This window comes from Arachis duranensis, chromosome 7 (genome assembly GCF_000817695.3).
Source record: "Arachis duranensis cultivar V14167 chromosome 7, aradu.V14167.gnm2.J7QH, whole genome shotgun sequence".
Lineage (NCBI taxonomy): Eukaryota > Viridiplantae > Streptophyta > Magnoliopsida > Fabales > Fabaceae > Arachis > Arachis duranensis.
Window position 1 is genome coordinate 9,518,881 of NC_029778.3, and position 20,365 is coordinate 9,539,245.

Sequence of the window (20,365 nt, forward strand, 5' to 3'; positions counted from 1 at the left end):
TAGGTTATGGACACACCATACTTCTACTGCTCGTAGTGATTTTTGTGTTACGGGCACACCACGTTCTAACCAATTAAGCTATTTTGCAATCCCAATAAATTCATGATCCTGAGTGTTTTTTTCTTCTCTTCCTTCTACCTTTTCACTTTTTCATTGATGGCACAAAAAAAGATAACTGTTGTTGAGCAGAGACGTTTTTACTTCTCTTGTCACGTATATTTTTAAAAACCATAATTTCTATTTTTCTGTTTTGAAGAGAGAGGAGAGATATCTTTTATTTTATTATTTAAAAAATTTCACTAATTCTATTATTTTATTGAGTAACAACCATCGTATTTATCTCACTATAATTAGAATTAGTTTTGTTAATTGGATGGACTAATTATTATTTTAATAAAATAACTTACAAATTTTTCATCTTTTTCTGTTTTTCCTTGATGTTATGGAAAACATAATGTAGCTGGATTAACGTTAAGGAATTGTTTTTTTTAATCTATGTTGTTTTCAGTTATCAAGTTTTGCTTTATGAACTGTGCCTAAAATTTTGATTAAAACATCTATTGTTTGGTTCTTTGGTATTATATACTAATCATCACTGGTTAAATCCATATTTGGGTCAATCCTTGGACATCATTTCATTGATATTTTGCAACCATTCTTTTCCTTATTAGTTATGATCATAATAGTTGAAATCGATTTGGTTAAATTTATTGTTAAGGTACGATATGTTGTCAATAAAGCACATGGCTTTTCTCATTCAACATAGATGGAAATTCTCATAAAAAGATAAATTTCCGTTACAATATAAGAGCGTCCAATGAAAATGAAAATGAAAATTTTGCTTCTTGTTATACATTTAAAACTTAAAATGCTTACATCTAAGTTTACATTGCAGATAGTGCATTTGAACTGAGAATTTATCTTTATCATCCAACAGATACTAAAAGATGGCAGGTGAGGATATTCAGCCTCTTGTGTGTGACAATGGAACTGGAATGGTTAAGGTACTCAATGGCACATGTTTCTTTCTGCCATGTATGTAGCCATTCAGGCTCAACCGGTAAGCAATTCACACATGTTTAATCAGTGTGGTTATGCTCATGTTGGGAGTCATGATCTGCACAAGATCTGCACAAGGTCAGGAGTTGTGTTTTTCTTAATCAGAAATATTATCCAGTTATTATTTTCAGTATGTTTTCTTAATTTATAGTTTTTGACTGGTCATGTTATTCTGCATATGAATTGAATTAGCTGGCATTGTTAAAAGTTAAAACTATGTCCTTGGTATGCAATGTTTATCATCTATTCTAAGATTGATTACAAATAATCTATCAATGGCATTAGACCAAAAAAAAAAAGAAAAAAAGCATTACTGAATTCGACAGCAATAGTGTACAAGTAAAGCTTCACTTAAAACAACACATTTTTTGTGACGTAATTCAGTATCATAAGTACCTTAACATATTTATAGAAAAATTCCTTTTTAGAACCAAAACTACTTATAAGTTATAATCACATCAAAGGCTACAAAGTCATATTAGAACTAGTATTATATTATCTTCTTCTCCAAGTTTTGGATTATTTTGTGGGAGCTTTGTTTCCTTGTTTTCATGAACTTGGTTCTCTCTTTCGTTTCCGTCCAAAGTATTCTGTTTCTTTCCAAAGCTTGCAAAACCATATTCTTCATGTTAGTGATGATCATAGTTAGAATTACACCTCCCATAATAAATCTTTGAATTCAAGTCATTCATCCCTTCATCAATCACAGGGCTTTGTCTGTTAAAGCTCGTGTGCTCTTGCTCTTTCTTCTTTGTAGAATTCCTTGCTTCTTAACATAACAAATAAGATAAGCAAGCCTCTGTAACAAGCTAATGTAGCTATTGCATCTAGGAAAGTACAATCACATAACATCAAAATAATTTGGAAGCAGAGAAGATGAGAGAAAAGCAGTGAAAGCAAAGAGTTTCTACTTTCTACAATGTCTTCAAGAGATAATTGAGTTTACAGCCATTGTTGAGCACAACATGTTGGAGGCTGTCTCTCAATTCAAAATGTGGTTGAATAACATGGACTTGAGGAAGCTGCTTCAAATAGCAGTCTATGATCGAAAGTCGTAGAAGCTTTTCTCCAAGGCTGGAATCGCGTTTCCCTTGATGGTAGTTGGAAGCTTTGCGAGGAATTTGGTTTTGGGTCTTCAGAGTGCTGAATTTGGTGTTGCGTCTTCGGATTCGCCTGATTGGTCGAATGTGATTAGGGATGACTGGAGGAGAGGTGTGGGAAGGTTATAGGAGACGTTACACAAGTGTTTGTGAGCACAGCCGTTGCAATTTTTTTCGATAGAACAATGGATGTTAAAAACATCCACGAGATATTTGCTGGAATGACCAATCCAAAACACTAGGAACAAGATGCGAAATGCGAGTGCCGTGCGTGCCACTGCAGCCTTCTCCAGCGACAACAAGAAAGGCAGCAATGGCGGAGCAGGTTGGCAGCGCTCTCTGAACTCTCTCTCCCTAATTGATGATTTTTTTTTCAAAAGAAAATCTGAATGTTTTTTATTGTTAGTGGTTGAAATTTGAAGAATTTAATGTTGGATTTAAAAGAAAAAAAAGACATTTCAAAGGTGGTGGTGACCACGCAAAAGAAGACAGTAATGTGAAAATATTTCTACCATTCCAAAAAGATTAGAACAGATTTTGATTTTAAGACTAAACCGTAAAAACCAAAATCGCACTTACTCCTTGTTTTAAATTAGACGAATAAGAAGTTTGCTTTAAATTAGACGAATAAGAAGTTTGTTTTACTTTAAGCATTGTCTATTAGAAAGGAAAATTTGTATGGATTACTTCTTTGTTGTGTAACAAGAAGCAACAAACTTCACATTTTGACTCATTTATTATATCTCAAAAACAAAGATTTGGATCTTCAAAATTTTGAATTTTACTTTAAGGGATAAAGTGTGATCTCTCACCCTTGAATAGTTTCTCTCATATTTTCTCTTGGTTAACTTATGAAATAAATAGTGAGAGATCATACTTTACTCTCTAAAGTGAAAATTTTAAATTTAGAGAATCCAAATTCGAAAATCAATATACTTTTATCCATGCCCCTCAAATAGATATATCCAATCTCGATGGAACTTGCACAATCCTACTAGTTTCTTTAAAAAAGAGAAAATAGAAACAGGAAGAATACATGTAGGAAAAAAAGACCAGGGATAAAGTGTGATCTCTCACCCTTGAATAGTTTCTCTCATATTTTCTCTTGGTTAACTTATGAAATAAATAGTGAGAGATCATACTTTACTCTCTAAAGTGAAAATTTTAAATTTAGAGAATCCAAATTCGAAAATCAATATACTTTTATCCATGCCCCTCAAATAGATATATCCAATCTCGATGGAACTTGCACAATCCTACTAGTTTCTTTAAAAAAAGAGAAAATAGAAACAGGAAGAATACATGTAGGAAAAAAAGACCAGACACCACTGAAGCCATTACCAAAATCCAAAGTCTCACACAATTTCAAACAACCAACACAACATAATCCTGCATAAAATACTTAATACAAATTATTTTTCAGATTGTTACTACCAAACATATGATTCCTAAACTTGAAAGAAAAACATCATATCCTAATAAATCTTTCAGACTTTTCTAGGGACTAGGCATCCTGAGTATCTCCCCCTGTACATCCAATTCATTGTCTTAATTCATCCTACAATTTCAAAGAATAAAAATTAGGCAACGAAATAAGAGACACATAATTTACTAAATTTATCTGACCTACATAACAATTGGCCCCACACAAGGTTAGAAAGAGCTTCTTAGTAATATTTTAGTGTCATTGTTAGAGAGTCCCTCAGAGATTGAAAAACAATAAATATAAAATTTAAAAGAACAGAAAAAGACAAACAATAAAAAGTAGTTGTTGCTTAGTTTGGTTGTCTCCATGGAGAGATCGTTACATGCCACTAAAATGAATTGGATGAAGATATCCATTATGAATAGCCTTTACTCTCTCTTCTTCTTTGTCCTTTAATTCTTTTTCTTTCTTCCAGAATTCATCAGAATTCTTCAGACCACAAATTTCACAGCTCTCTAACAAGCATCAAGTAAAAGGTTATTTAAATAATTAAACAAAAAATAACCTCTATATATATATATATACGTTCACATGAGAATACCTGAGTCATCAACAGAATCATTATAAAAGCCACAAAAAGCTACATGAATGCCCCTCGGCTGAAACATTTCATGAACCCGGGCATAGAAAACTTTGGGCTCAACTGATGAAGTGTTTTTCGGCACAGCCTCCCAAAAGAGATGACGAAGAAAACCAAGGTGCTTACCAAAGCACATTGTTCTGGTTTTGCCCATAAGTACCAAATTTGAAATCTTATACTCCTCTTCCTGAAAAAGTAAATATCAACAAAATTTTGTTTTTCAAATAAAAGTAAATATACTTTGAGAAAATAAATAAGTTACTTAACCTCGTTATCTATGCTTTTGTTGTAATGATCCATTGCTAATACATGATAAGGATGCATCTGTTTTAATTCTGATTCAATCTGGGCTCTATAGTACAAAACAATTGCAGGAAAAAAAGTATAAGAAAACAAATTGACTAATTAATATTGATGTATTTAAATAAAATAACTTGTCATGATGCACTCACTCTGTTAGCACATATGGAGTAGTAGGAGCTTTCAACCTACGCGAGTAAAGGGGGGCATCTTTGTCATATAGTGAATTATTGATAACGGGGAGCTTCATAAGTTCCTCCATATTAATCCAACCATCAAAAGTCTTTCTGCTTTAAACAAAAGAGTATGAGATGTTCCTAACTAAACATAAAAACAAAAGTCCAAATTAAAAAGGGCTTACTCTGGTTTTTGATCCATGTTAAAATTTTATGCCTTGGAACCTGAAAAAAATTACTAATTTAGAAGGTCTGAAAATATACAATAACCTCGCAATAAGAGATACATTCATAATAATAAATTAAAACCTGAGAACAGATATCAATAAAAGCTTCAAAACATTGCAATGAATCTAATGTAAACAAATAATCCAGGAATACATGATTAATAGGTCAAAAGAAACTCAAACTATATTTCTTTAAATATTCATCGAAAGATTTATGATACAACACATACTTTTTGTCCAGTATCAAAACGAAAGAAAGAAAATATAAGTATTGTTATGTTTCCAAAAAAAACCCTTTAATTCCATGGTAAACACAGATGCACAGGATCAATATATTTTATTATTGTTGTTGAAAATCAAAATGACTAGGTCAACATAAATGGAACAAATCATAAACATAAAATAGTGCATCATATGTTCCAGTGTAAAAACATACTCTGTACCAGAGTGCCAACAGAATCCCTTTCCCTATGCTACATACTGAATTATCATAGAATTTCTAAATAGCAAATACCCCTTACAGATAAAATACTACAACTTCTTCCAAACTTTTTCCATCCCATAGGATTAAGTGACTATCCCCAAACTGCTCCCCATTATCTTGATCAATGTAGCATGAAAATAACATTCAGAATCACATGGATCAATTCATTTGATATATGGATAAATTCATTTGCACAAACCACTAACTCCAACTATAACAAGGCGTTCTTTTTCCTCTCCTAGTTGTTTCATTCGTGGATAGATTTTGCCAATAAATAGGCTACACAATTTGAGTATTTGAAAACTACATCTTAGCAACACACCACAAGTATCATGAACCAAACCCTAGAAACGAAGTAACACAATAAAATCGCAAAATAAAAAATTAGAATATACAGAATAATAATCTATAAAAATATACAGAAAATACACAGATAACAATCAATCAAAATAATAATTAGGGTTTGAACAGAACAATAATTAAATTGAAATCAAATTGCAATCAATTAAAATAACAATCTAAATAGGGTTTAAACAGAACAATAATTAGGTTTAAATTTTAATTACTTGCAACGGAGGAGGTGTACGGCGGCGACAATGAGGTCGGTAGCGTGAAAAAGCAGGAGGTGGAGCACGAGGCGCAGCCACGATGGCGAGACGGAAACTGCTCGAGGCGACGATGGGAGAAGACCGAGTTGAAGGCTTAGTTTGGTAGAGTTTTTAGAGGAATTTGTATTTTTTAAAAGCTCAATTCTTATTTTTGATAAATTAAAAAGATTATAGGTTTATATTTGTAGTTTTTAAAAGATCAGATATTTTTTAAAATATTTAAAGATGAAATTTTTTATAATTAGCTTATGTTTTTTAAAATTTAAAAGTCTAATATATTAACTAATTTTTAAATTTAATACTTACATTTATGTTTATTATAGTATTTTTAAATTTTAAAAATTATTTTACTAAAAACAATTATTGTTACTTGTGTTTATTGAAAACTATTTTTAATTTAATTTACTAAATATAAATGTTATAATTTTTAAAATGTCGTCTTTTAAAAATAAACTTTTATAAACTATTCTTAAAAAATAAATAATTTACCAAACTAAGTCGAACTGAAAACGATAAGAGATGTCAAACGAGTGCTATTTAATTTAAGAGTACCTAGATCAGTTTTCAAAGTGAGACAAATAAATTCTTAATTTATTTTTTAATAAAATAATTACTCAAATTAGTCTCTAAAAATTTTTTTGTATTAATTTAATTATTAAAATATTTTTTTTATGATATACTTAACCAATACCGTTATAGCATAGCAAAACCTTTTTTTCTTAGGTTTCTTAGGTTTCATTATTCTGTTATGGTACGATATGTTGTCAATAAAGCACACGACTTTTCTCATTCAACATAGATGGAAATTCTCATAAAAAGAGAAATTTCCGATACAATATAAGAGCGTCCAATGAAAATGAAAATGAAAATTTTGATTCTTCTTATACATTTAAAACTTAAAAATGTTTACATCTAATCTAAGTTTACAATGTATATAGTGCATTTGAACTGAGAATTTATCTTTACCATCCAAGAGATACTAAAAGATGGCAGAAGGTGAGGATATTCAGCCTCGTGTGTGTGACAATGGAACTGGAATGGTTAAGGTACTCAATGGCACATGTTTCTTTCTGCCATGTATGTAGCCATTCAGGCTCAACCGGTAAGCAATTCACACATGTTTAATCAGTGTGGTTATGCTCATGTTGGGAGTCATGATCTGCACAAGATCTGCACAAGGTCAGGAGTTGTATTTTTCTTAATAATCAGAAATATTATCCAGTTATTATTTTCAGTATATGTTTTCTTAATTTATAGTTTTTGACTGATCGTTTTATTCTGCATATGAATTGAATTAGCTGGCATTGTTAAAAGTTAAAACTATGTCGTTGGTATGCAATGTTTATCATCTATTCACAGATTGCTTACAAATAATCTATCAATGGCATTAGACCAAAACAAGAAAAAGAAAAAAAGCATTACTGAATTCGACGGCAATAGTGTACAGGTAAAGCTTCACTTAAAATTCAGTGTCACAATCAAGTACCTTAGCATATTTATAGAAAAATTCTTTTTTAAAACCAAAACTACTTATAAGTTATGGGAGTCACTCAGCTAAAGACGCTGAAAACGTCTTTTTATAAATATGTTTTTTAATAGTTAAAATTTAACACATATAATCGATTAAATTGAGTTATTTTTATCAAAATTAGGCTAGACAATTTGATCTGACCAAAAAATGGTGAATCAAATCTTGAACTAGTCTAAATTAATATTATTTTTTATAGAAAATGAATACAATACCCTATCATAAAAAATGACTAAAATACTTCTATTATATATTAATTTTGAAAATCTTAAATTTTAGTCCTTTATTTTTCTATCATAAGGTTAGGCTTTAGAATTTTTAAAATTAACATATATATAAAAGAGTATTTTAGTCATCTCTATAATAAGGGTATTGTAGTCATTTTATATAAAAAATAATATTAATTTAGACCAGTTCAAGATTTGATTCACAATTTTTTCGGTTAAATCAATTTGTCTAGCCTAATTTTGACAAAAATAACATGATTTAATCGATTATATATGTTAAATTTTAATTACTGAAAAATATTTTTAAAAAAAGACGTTTTAAGCGTCTTTGTCTAAGTGATTCCCGTTCGAATTACTATGTTCATGTCTAATACTAAGTAAGGTGATTTGAATTACTATTTATTGGTCTAATTTAAATTTATCTAATTCCAATTACATAAAAATATTCTCCTAACTAATTCATATTTCTTTTTTTTTTAGCTGAATTGTGTAAATTGTATATCCAATTAGCTTATATGCATTTTGTCCTATCTATCTCCACCATTGCAGTCAACCTTAAATCAAATACTACACATAATAAACGAATTGAGTGAAGGTAGATAACATAAAAGTTAATATGAAATATTTAATCTCTATTGTGGTTGAGGCTCGGTGAAAGCAGCTTCCCAAGCACTATATAGGCCAAAATGGATCTTCTCTTTTTTTCTTTTTAAAATTATTTTGTCAAATGTGATTTTTTTATCATTCAACATTTTTTTACGTGTTTTTTTTATCTCATTTAAAAAATATAATGTAAAAAATCATACTTTATAACAATAATTAAAAAATTTATTCCATCACTCGTAGCGTTAGAGTCTATTATAAAAGGTTTATATTTTTATTTAATAGACAGTAATCAATAGATGAACTCATTACCTGCACTAGAAATAGAGTTATGTATCGTGCTTTAAATTTACAACACAGTTACCTCCAAATTTATCGTCAGAAAAATCTCACAGTAACGTATTGTGGGTCGCCAAAACGAAGCGTTTTACTAAGTGGGTTTACTATCTAATTTTTTCGCCAGTAAAAATCAATTTGTCTAGTCTAATTTAGACAAAAATAACATGATTCAATTGATTATATATGTTAAATTTTAATTATCGAAAAACATCTTTAAAAAAAGACGTTTTAGACGTTTTTATCTGAGTAGGTCCCATAAGTTATAATCACATCAAAGGCTACAAAGTCATATTAGAACTAGTATTATATTATCTTCTTCTCCAAGTTTTGGATTATTTTGTGGGAGCTTTGTTTCCTTGTTTTCATGAACTTGGTTCTCTCTTTCGTTTCCGTCCAAAGTATTCTGTTTCTTTCCAAAGCTTGCAAAACCATATTCTTCATGTTAGTGATGATCATAGTTAGAATTACACCTCCCATAATAAATCTTTGAATTCAAGTCATTCATCCCTTCATCAATCACAGGGCTTTGTCTGTTAAAGCTCGTGTGCTCTTGCTCTTTCTTCTTTGTAGAATTCCTTGCTTCTTAACATAACAAATAAGATAAGCAAGCCTCTGTAACAAGCTAATGTAGCTATTGCATCTAGGAAAGTACAATCACATAACATCAAAATAATTTGGAAGCAGAGAAGATGAGAGAAAAGCAGTGAAAGCAAAGAGTTTCTACTTTCTACAATGTCTTCAAGAGATAATTGAGTTTACAGCCATTGTTGAGCACAACATGTTGGAGGCTGTCTCTCAATTCAAAATGTGGTTGAATAACATGGACTTGTTGTAAAGTAGCCAAGGACCATAGTTCTTGAGGAAGCTGCTTCAAAAAGGAGCAGTCTATGATCAAATGGAAGCTTTTCTCCAAGGCTGGAATCGCTTTTCCCTTGGTGATAGTTGGAAGCTTTGCGAGGAATTTGGTTTTGGATCTTAGAGTGCTGAATTTGGTGTTGCGCCTTCGGATTCGCCTGCTTGGTCGAATGCGATTAGTGATGAGAAGTGTGGGAAGGTTATAGGACCGCCGTTGCAATTTTTTTTCCGATAGATCAATGAATGTTAAAACATCGATGAGATATTTGCTGGAATGACCAATCCAAAACACCATGAACAAGATGTGACATGCGAGTGCCGCGCGTGCCACTGCAGCCTTCTCCAGCGACAACAATAAAGGCAGCAATGGCGGAGCAGGTTGGCAAGCACTCTCTGAACTCTCTCTCCCTAATTGATGGTAGTTGGAAGCTTTGCGAGGAATTTGATTTTGGGTCTTCAGAGTGCTGAATTTGGTGTTGCGTCTTCGGATTCGCCTGCTTGGTCGAATGTGATTAGGGATGACTAGATGAGAGGTGTGGGAAGGTTATAGGAGACGTTACACACAAGTGTTTGTGAGCACCGCGGTTGCAATTTTTTTCGATAGAACAATGGATGTTAAAACATCCATGAAATATTTGCTGGAATGACCAGTCCAAAACACCAGAAACAAGATGCGACATGCGAGTGCTGCGCGTGCCACTGCAACCTTCTCCAGCGACAACAATAAAGGCAGCAATGGCGGAGCAGGTTGGCAAGCACTCTCTCTCCCTAATTGATGATTTTTTTTTCAAAAAAAAATCTGAATGTTTTCTATTGTTATTATGGTTGAAATTTGAAGAATTTAATGTTGGATTTAAAAGAAACAAAAAAGACATTTCAAAGGTGGTGGTGACCATGCGAAAGAAGACAGTAACGTGAAAATATTTCTACCATTCCAAAAAGATTAGAACAGATTTTAATTTTAAGACTAAATCTTTAAAATCAAAAACGCATTTACTCCTTGTTTTAAATTAGACAAATAAGAAATTCGTTTTACTCTAAGTAGTGTCTATTAGAAAGGAAAATTTGTATGGATTACTTCTTTATTGTGTAACAAGAAGCAACAAACTTCACATTTTGACACATTTATTATATCTGAAAAACAAATATTTAGATTCTCTGAATTTTGAATTTTACTTTAGAAGATAAAATGTGATCCCTCATCCTTAAATAGTTTATCTCATTTTTTTTTCTCCCACTTATAAAATAAATGGTGAGAGATCACACTTTATCCTCTACAATGAAAATTTAAAATTCAGAGAATCTAAATTCAAAAAACAATATACTTTTATCCACCCCCTCAAATAGATATATCCCATCTCGATCGAACTTACACAATCCTACTAGTTTCTTTAAAAAAGAGAAAATAGAAACAGAAAGAATACATGTAGGAAAAATAACACCAGAGACCAGTGAAGCCATCACCAAAATCCAAAGCCTCACACAATTTCAAACAACCAACACAAGCATAATCTTGCATAAAATACTTAATACAGTATTTTTTAGATTGTTACTACCAAATATACGATTCCTAAACTTGAAAGAAAAACATAACATACAAGACACTTAATATGAAGTAGTCTCCAGAGTCATTATTAGAATATATCTTTCAGACTTTTACAGGGACCAGGCATGCATCCTGAGTATCTCCCCCTGTACATCCAATTCATTGTCCTAATTCATCCTACAATTTCAAGAATAAAAATTAGGCAACTAAATAAAAATCATAACAAGAAACACATAATTTACTAAATTTATCTGACATACATAACAATTGGCCCCACACAAGGTTAGAAAGAACTTCTTAATAACATTTTAGTGTCATTGTTGGAGAGTCCCTCAGAGATTGAAAAACAATAAATATAAAATTTAAAAGAACAGAAAAAAGACAAACAATAAAAAGTAGTTGTTGCTTACGTTTGGTTGTCTCCATGGGGAGATTGATACATGCCACTAAAATGAATTGGATAAAGATATTCATTATGAATAGCCTTTACTCTCTCTGCTTCTTTGTCCTTTAATTCTTTTTCTTTCTTCCAGAATTCATCAGAATTCTTCAAACCACAAATCTCACAGCTCTCTAACAAGCATCAAGTAAAAGGTTATTTAAATAATTAAACAAAAAATAACCTCTATATATATATTTACATTCACATAAGAATACCTGAGTCATCAACAGAATCATTATAAAAGCCACAAAAAGCTACATGAATGTCCCTCGGCTGAAACATTTCATGAACTCGGGCATAGAAAACTTTGGGCTCAACTGACGAAGTGTTTTTCGGCACAGCCTCTCAAAAGAGGTGACGAAGAAAACCAAGGTGCTCACCAAAGCACATTGTTCTGGTTTTACCCATATTAACCAAAATAGAAATCTTATACTCCTCTTCCTGAAAAAGAAAAAATCAACAAAAATTTGTTTTTCAAATAAAAGTAAATATACTTTGAGAAAATAAATAAGTTACTTAACCTCGTTATCTATGCTTTTGTTGTAATGATCCATTGCTAATACATGATAAGGATGCATCTGTTTTCTTTCGAATTGAATCTGGGCTCTATAGTACAAAACAATTGCAGGAAAAAAAGTATAAGAAAACAAATACTAATTAATATTAATGTATTTAAATAAAATAACTTGTCATGATGCACTCACTCTGTTAGCACATATGGAGTAGTACGAGCTTTCAACCTACGCGAGTAAAGGGGGGCATCTTTGTCATATAGTGAATTATTGATAACGGGGAGCTTCATAAGTTCCTCCATATTGATCGAACCATCAAAAGTCTTTCTGCTTTAAACAAAAGAGTATGAGATGTTCCCAACTAAACATAAAAACAAAAGTCCAAATTAAAAAGGGCTTACTCTGGTTTTGGATCCATGTTAAAATTTTATGCCTTGGAACCTGAAAAAAATTACTACTTTAGAAAGTCTGAAAATATACAACAACCTTGCAATAAGAGATACATTCATAATAATAAATTAAAACCTGAGAACAGATATCAATAAAAGCTTCAAACATTGCAATGAATCTAATGTAAACAAATAATTCAGGAATACATGATTAATAGGTCAAAAGAAACTCAAACTATATTTCTTTAAATATTCATTGAAAGATTTATGATACAACACATACTTTTTGTCCAGTACCAAAACGAAAGAAAGAAAATATAAGTATTGTGATGTTTCCAAAAAAATTAACACCAAACCTTTAATTCCATGGTAAACACAAATGCACAGGACCAATATATTTTATTATTGTTGTTGAAAATCAAAATGACTAGGTCAACATAAATGGAACAAATCATAAACATAAAATAGTGCATCATATGTTCCGGTGTAAAAACATACTCGGTACCAGAGTGCCAACAGAATCCCCTTCCCTATGCTACATACTGAATTATCATAGAATTTCTAAATAGCAAATACCCCTTACAGATAAAATACTACAACCTCTTCCAAACTTTTTCCATCCCATAGGATTAAGTGACTATCCCCAAACTGCTCCCCATTATCTTGATCAATGTAGCATGAAAATAACATTCAGAATCACATGGATCAATTCATTTGATATATATCGATAAATTCATTTGCACAAACCACTAACTCCAACTATAACAAGGCGTTCTTTTTCCTCCCCTAGTTGTTTCATTCGTGGATAGATTTTGCCAATAAATAGGCTACACAATTTGAGTATTTGACAACTACATCTTAGCAACACACCACAAGTATATGAACCAAACCCTAAATGAAGTAACACAATAAAATCACAAAATAAAAAAAATTAGAATATACAGAATAACAATCTATAAAAATATACAGAACAATTAAAATACACAGATAACAATCAATCAAAATAATAATTAGGGTTTGAACAGAACAATAATTCATTTGAAATCAAATTGCAATCAATTAAAATAGCAATCAAATTAGGGTTTAAACAGAACAATATTTAGGGTTTAAATTTAATTACTTCGAGGCGCAGCGACGACGGAAACTGCTGGAGGCGACGATGCGAGAAAACCGACTCGAAGACTTAGTTTGGTAAAATTTTTTAAAGAAATATTTATACTCTTTAAAAGTTCAATTTTTTATTTTTGGTAAATAGATTAGAAAAGATAACGGCCTTGTATTTGTAGTTTTTAAAAAAATTTGGTACTTTTAAAAGTAGTTAAGATAAAATTTTTTAAAATTGGTTTGTACTTTTTAAAATTTAAAAGTCTAATATAATTTCATGTGTTAAGTAATTTTTAAATTTAATACTTATATTTATGTTTATTATAGTATTTTTAAATTTTAAAAACTATTTTACTAAATGTAATTGTTGTTATTTGTGTTTATTGAAAACTATTTTTAATTTGATTTACCAAATATAAATGCTACAATTTTTAAAAAGTCATCTTTTAAAATTAACTTTTATAAGTTACTCTTAAAAAGTAAATTCTTTACCAAAATAAACCGAAGCGGAGACGGTGAGAGATGTCGAACGAATGCTATTTAATTTAAGAGTACCTAGATCAATTTTCAAATATTTTAAAAGCGAATATTTTAGTATTTAAGAAAAATTAATATACAAATTATTTTTAAAATTTTATTTTGACAGACAAATCAATTTTTAATTTATTTTTCAGTAAAATAATTACTCTAATTAGCTTCTAAAATTTTTTTGTATAAATTTAACTATTATGTATTCTAAAGATATTGGTTAAGTATATCATAAAAAAAAATTTAAACTTTTAATATATTCAATGCATTAAAATATATCAAAAACATTAAAATATTTTTTTTTATGATATATTTAACCAATACCCTTATAGCATAGCAAAACTTTTTTTTTGATTTTATTATTTTGTTTATTCCTATAATTTTATGGAATTTTCAATTAAATCCTATTATTTTTTTCAGTTAAATTTTTATATTATATTAAATTTTGTAATTAAATCCTTATTAACAGTAAACATTAAAAAATATTTATAAAATTTAAATTTATTCATATCCTCTGTTTAGAGGTGGAAGTGAGTCAAGCCAATGTTTAGAGGTGGAAGTGAGTCAAGCCAACTCGAGCTCGACTCGTTAATAGCTCGATAAGCTAAACTCGTGAGCTGGTGAGTCGAGCTGGAGCTTGGAATTGAGCTCATAAACTAAATTAGCTGAACTTGAGCTTGGATAAGCTCAGTTCATTAGCTCATGAGCTGACTCGATTATATATATACTATTAAAAATAAAGATTAAATGCATATAAGATATGCGTATTAATAATTTAATTTTTTTATTTTTAATATATATTAGTTATAATTTATTGATATAGAATTATAGATTGTGTTCCTATTATTTGAACCAGCTCGCGAGCTCGAGTCAGCTCGTGAGCTTTCGTTGAGCTGAATTTGAGCTTATGAAATAAGTGCGATTATTAATGAGTCGAGCCGTAAACTAAACTTAATTTTCGTAAATCAAATTTAAACTTGGTCTAACTTAACTCAAATCGACTCACTTCCAAACCTACCTCTGTCTCTAAAAAGGCAGAGAAACCATAGTACTTTCTTTCTACTTCAAACAAAGAGAAACTACACGTTACTCCCTATTTCTCTATTATCTATGAACCTCAAACACCAATCTCCAAAACCACTTTCCTCCATTCAATTTATTGTTCTGTTCTTGTATAATATATGCCTTTCTCTTGACTTGTGGATCAATGCCATTATCGGCAAGATGATTGCCGTCATAATAATGGTTACAAGAACCATAATTAAAAGTACTTCATCTCCCAACACCTACACACGTCATGAATTAAATTAATAACAGTAATTAAGTTAAGAGAAAATTTAAAAAATCAACACCTAAATCAACCAATTTTAAACAATTCTATTTAATACTTAATTTTAAATTATTTTTTAAAATTAGAATATAGTTAATTGATATTATTGACGTTTTTGAATAATAAAAATTTGGTAAATTAACCGCTTCGTAAATACAGTGTTAACAACCTTTCCTCTCATAGCGACGGCCTTCTTCCTCATGCACACCACTGCTTCGCTGCCGCTGCAGTGCGCCACCATTCCCATCAAACAGACTACCGCATCGCTGCCTCCATGGTGCGTTGTCGTTCTCTCCGAATTTCTTACGCGAGTTGTGTGTGTGGTTCGTCACACAGCACACCACTGTTCTTGTCGTACAGACTGCCGTCATGCCACCACCACATTGCATTGCGCAGAACACCATTCGCATCGCTGATGCAAGGACAAGAAACATCCATTCTATAATGAAAGAAACATCTAATCTCATATGAAGCCGTCTACTAAATTTTTGAACCTCGAAACAGAGATGAAACATCCAGTAAATTGAAGAAGAAACATCCACTAACCTTTGGAGGATGGGACGTGGCTCGACGGCGCGATGGAAGAGCAGGCGGAGACAAGGCATGACGGAGGAGGAGGAAGAGATGCAGCGTCATGGCTTCATGGCGGAGACGGCCGAGACGCAACGCAACAGAAGAGGCAGATGGCGCGGCACGATGACGTGGTGGCAACAGAATGGAAGGCTGTGCAGTGCAGCGAAGGAGGCATACGACTCGGCGTGACTTCTTAATTGTGGTGGACGGCATCCTCGCAGCGGAAGCAACACGACGCAATGGGCTAGTTCACGGCAACACTGGAGGAGGCAACGGCGGCACGAACATAGTCTGTGACGAAGGTTGATGGCGTGGATGATGGCATACAGAGTAAGAGAGTGAGGCGGCTGCATGTTATTTTTGAAACTACAGTTAAAAGGAGTATAAATAGAAGCTTTTTTTTTTTTTTTGCTTTGGGTCCAGTCTAATAGGATTTGGCAGACGTTTGTTGGACCCTCTGTTAATTACCTAGCGGGATTAGTAAGTTAATAACATGCATCGTATAAATATACTTTTTTGTTCCTAGCCAACATTGAGCACAGACCAAGAATGACACCTTTCCTGATAGGTATTTGAAATAGGAGGAAAACAACAAGAGGTGCCAAGGACCTTGCCAATACAAGTAAGGAGAATCATCAAGATCACAAATTCCCATCTAGCCGCTCCCTTGATCAAGGTGAGATTAGTCTTGAGGACCCTGATTGCAAAGAAGAGAGGTAGCAGAAAAACAGAAACAAAGTCCTCAAGTTTCTCAATGATAGCAGCAACAAGTGATCCATTTGAAATAAGCAACCCATAGACAAATGCACCAAACATAGTATGTGTCCCAAGTGCATCAGTGATAAAAGCTGAGATCATGACACTAGTAAGTACAATGAATCGCTGTGTTTCGTTGAAGGGTTGTCTCTCTGGGATTTTGTGTATCACCCTCCACCACCTCGCTCTTTCGCGACCTCCACCCCTCTCTTTCTTCCTGCAATGTAATCTCTCTTTCACAATATTTCTCTTGTTCTATCCTTTTTTCTTCTATCGTTTTAGGTTTCTTATCTCCGTGGCAGTAGCGGTGACAGAAAACAATCGGAGCTATAAAGACTTTGCACCTATCTCGACACTAGCAAGCCCGCCCACACTGCGCCTCAAGAGTTTCTTTATCAGCATCATCGCTCTTCCTCTTTTTTTACTTCTCTCCTCTACGGTACCATCTATTTTTTTCTCTCTTTCTTCTTCCTTCTCTTATCATTCCTTCCGTGAATGTGAGAGAATATTTGTGGTTCTTTTTTAATTTAGGAAAGGGTTATGCTAGGTAATCAATAATTTTTTTTAGTCCAATTTAAGTAAAATACACTATACTCCAAATTACTCACCTAAATCTTAATATTAGAATAATCATTCGTACAGCTAGTGAATTGAACATCCAACATATTCATTGTTCACATTATTTAATATTTTCATTATCTACCTATATTTTTTCGAAAAAAAAATAAGAGATGTTGTCCTTTAGATTTTTCTATTATATATATGTTGTATTCGTTTTATTTAATAAAATACTTTGTTAACACTAATATTTTTGTCATAAATTCGTAATAGAAACTTAATTACAAAATTTAATATTATATAAAAAATTAATTTAAAAAATATAAAAATTTAATTAAAAATTTGATAAAATTATAAAAACAAATAAAATAATTAATTTTTTTATTACTTAATTACAGTAGTCGATAAGGTAGGAGCAGGGACAACCACTTTAATTCTTTAGACTCAAACGTTGTCGTTTTCCATTGGCTCATTCTGAAATCTGAATCGGCGAAGCGTCCTATTCCTTATTGTTAATTTTCTTACTACTTACTATACTTGTTTTTGTCCATTTATAATCAATCTTCTACGCGCTTCTCTCCTCACGCTCTCTCCAAGCGCGTCCCCTTCACTCTTCTTCGGTATTCAATAATTAACACCATTCGTTAAGTACTTCGATTCAGTCTTTTCCTTTTCAAATTAACGTGTAGTTTTTCTATTTTATTCAATTTTATTTAAGAATCTTGCTAAAATGTGTTTTAAATACCGATTTGAAGAATATTATTAAAAATTATTGATAAGATATTATTTTTTATATTTTTTTATATATTAAATATATAAAAAATTATTTTTTTATTATTATACTATTAAAATATAATTTTAAATTTTAAAATAATTAAATTCTTTATTTAAAAATTGAAAAAGTATGAGGAGTCAATATATAATTTATATAATGTGTACAATGGGGTTAAATTCAAATTAGAATTAAATTAGAAATAATTAATTAATTTTGAGTAATTTCCAATTTAAAATTTGAATCAAATCATCGTTCCTATCAGTTATGGACTTATGACAATTAATTAATTTTGAGTAATTTTTAATTTAAAATTTGAATCAAATCATGAATTCTGTCAGTTATGAAATCAAATTAGGATTACCTCCCTCTCTCAATACAGTGTGAACTTCTTCTCTGACTCTCTCCTCGAAATAAAAGCCGATACAGTGCCACCACGGTTACCAGCCGTCGTCTGCATAGGCCACCGTATGTAGAGAGGCAGGCCTGGCAGCATGGACCCTATCCGCGGGTACCCAACCCGACCCAACCCGGTCGGGTAGAGTTCCTAACCACTGAACCAAGGATACTTGTTTTATTTATAAGATATTTGTGTCATTATAATGTTTTTTTTGTCAACCCGCGGGTAGGGTCGGATACCCGCGGGTTGAGCGCGGGTAGGGTTAGGGTTGGGTATTTCTCAACCCGCGGGTAGGGTAGGGTTGAGTGTTAGTCAAAAACTCAACCCGCGGGTAGGGTTAGGGTTGGGTTCAAACCCTACCCTACCCTACCCATTGCCACCCCTATAGAGAGGACGCGCATATTGTGTGAGTTGAGCTCCCGGCACTGCAGCAACCCAAACATCCAACGCCTCCGTCGCCGCCGTTTGTGCCTTCTTCCCGTCGCCGGATGTTCACTTTCTCTATGAACGTTGACAAACCCCAATTTGACGGTTTGTTTTGTATTAAATTTAAAGTGTCTTGATAACCTTTCGTCACATTTAGCCTATGAATTAGCATGGTTTTGTTATCTCTCCCATATTCGTGCTTAAGTGTAAAAACATGCTTTTTGAGCCTTATTTTGATGAATTCTAAGTTTCTCTTTGATTCCATAAGATGCCTTGATGTGTTTGTTAGTAATCTCAGGATGAAATAGGCTAGGCATGGAACAAAGGAAGCAAGGAAGAAAGCATGCAAGTGGAGAGAAGCACAAAAAGCCAAAGAATTGATCCAGGCCATGCACGCGCACGCGCACAAGGCGCTCGCGCGCACATTGCGAAACAGGCCAAGTACGCGCACGCGTACCATGCGCGTACGCGCCGATGGTGGCACATGACCTCATTAATGTAACACATGCCTGGCGATTTTGGAAGGTTTTCAGCAACCAACTTTGGCGCCAAAATGCATATAAGAGCCAAGGATTGAAGGGGATTGAGACACATTCACACCCATAGACTAATTAGGAGATCATTAGATAGATAGTTAGTTTTAGAAGTAGTTTCTAGAGAGAGAAGCTCTCACTTCTCTCTAGAATTAGGATTAGGTTTAGGTTAATCTCTCTTTTTAGATCTAGGTTTAATTCATGCTTTGATTCAATTTTCCTTTATCAATTCTCAATCTTCTCATCTCTCTCTTTCTAGTTATGTGCTTCCATAAGTGTAATTCTTCACTTGTTTTGGATAGATTGTTGTTCCTTTGTTTCCTTTCAATAATGCAATTTGAGGTAATTCATGATAGTGTAGATGATTTCTTTGATTGTTGTTGTTAATTCTTTGCAATAATTGTTGTTAGATTCTATCCTTGTTGTCAATTTACTATGCTTTTCTTTTATGCCTTCCAAGTGTTTGATGAAATGCTTGGTTGGGTTTTAGTGTAGCTTTTGTTCCTTTTGGCTTTGGTTGAGTAATTAGTGACTCTTGAGTTATCTAATCTTTTTGTTGATTGATAATTAGAAGTTGCTAATTGATTTGAATACCTCTAAAGCTAGTCTTTCCTTTAGGAGTTGATTAGGACTTGAGGAATCAAATTGATTCATCCACTTGACTTTCCTCCATGGTTAGAGGTTGACTAAGTGGGGGCAATGGACAATTTGCCATCACAATTGAGGAGGATAACTAGGATAGGACTTCTAGTTCTCATATCTTGCCAAGAGCTTTGCTAGTTGTTAGTTTATTTCCTTTGCCATTTATATTTCTTGTCTAAAATCTTAAAAACCCCAAATATAACTCACAACCAATAACAAGACACTTTATTGTAATTCCTAGGGAGAACGACCCGAGGTTTGAATACTTCGGTTTATAAATTT

General features: G+C 32.2%; 1 protein-coding gene across 4 annotated transcripts; it reads right to left on the bottom strand.

Annotated features, from left to right (window-relative positions):
• Nucleotides 1-3,464: 3,464 nt before the first annotated feature.
• LOC107457631 (uncharacterized) lies at nucleotides 3,465-13,650 on the bottom strand. 4 transcript variants are annotated; one of them, XM_052251930.1, is made up of 7 exons: nucleotides 13,582-13,650; nucleotides 12,474-12,513; nucleotides 12,265-12,399; nucleotides 12,082-12,166; nucleotides 4,187-4,412; nucleotides 3,968-4,100; nucleotides 3,465-3,717 (listed from the first exon to the last, which is right to left on the bottom strand). In XM_052251930.1, the coding sequence occupies exons 2-7, from the start codon at nucleotides 12,488-12,490 to the stop codon at nucleotides 3,708-3,710; spliced, it is 606 nt and encodes a 201-aa protein (XP_052107890.1). In that variant the 5' UTR covers nucleotides 12,491-12,513; nucleotides 13,582-13,650; the 3' UTR covers nucleotides 3,465-3,707. The 4 variants fall into 4 exon arrangements, with proteins under 4 accessions (XP_052107890.1, XP_052107889.1, XP_052107892.1 ...); XM_052251929.1 differs by lacking the exons at nucleotides 12,082-12,166; nucleotides 12,265-12,399; nucleotides 12,474-12,513; nucleotides 13,582-13,650 and adding exons at nucleotides 4,493-4,577; nucleotides 4,678-4,812; nucleotides 4,887-4,926; nucleotides 5,979-6,148; XM_052251932.1 differs by lacking the exons at nucleotides 12,082-12,166; nucleotides 12,265-12,399; nucleotides 12,474-12,513; nucleotides 13,582-13,650 and adding exons at nucleotides 4,493-4,577; nucleotides 4,678-4,812; nucleotides 4,887-4,926; nucleotides 5,979-6,147 and having other exon boundaries at nucleotides 3,972-4,100.
• Between the last annotated feature and the right edge of the window lie 6,715 nt (nucleotides 13,651-20,365).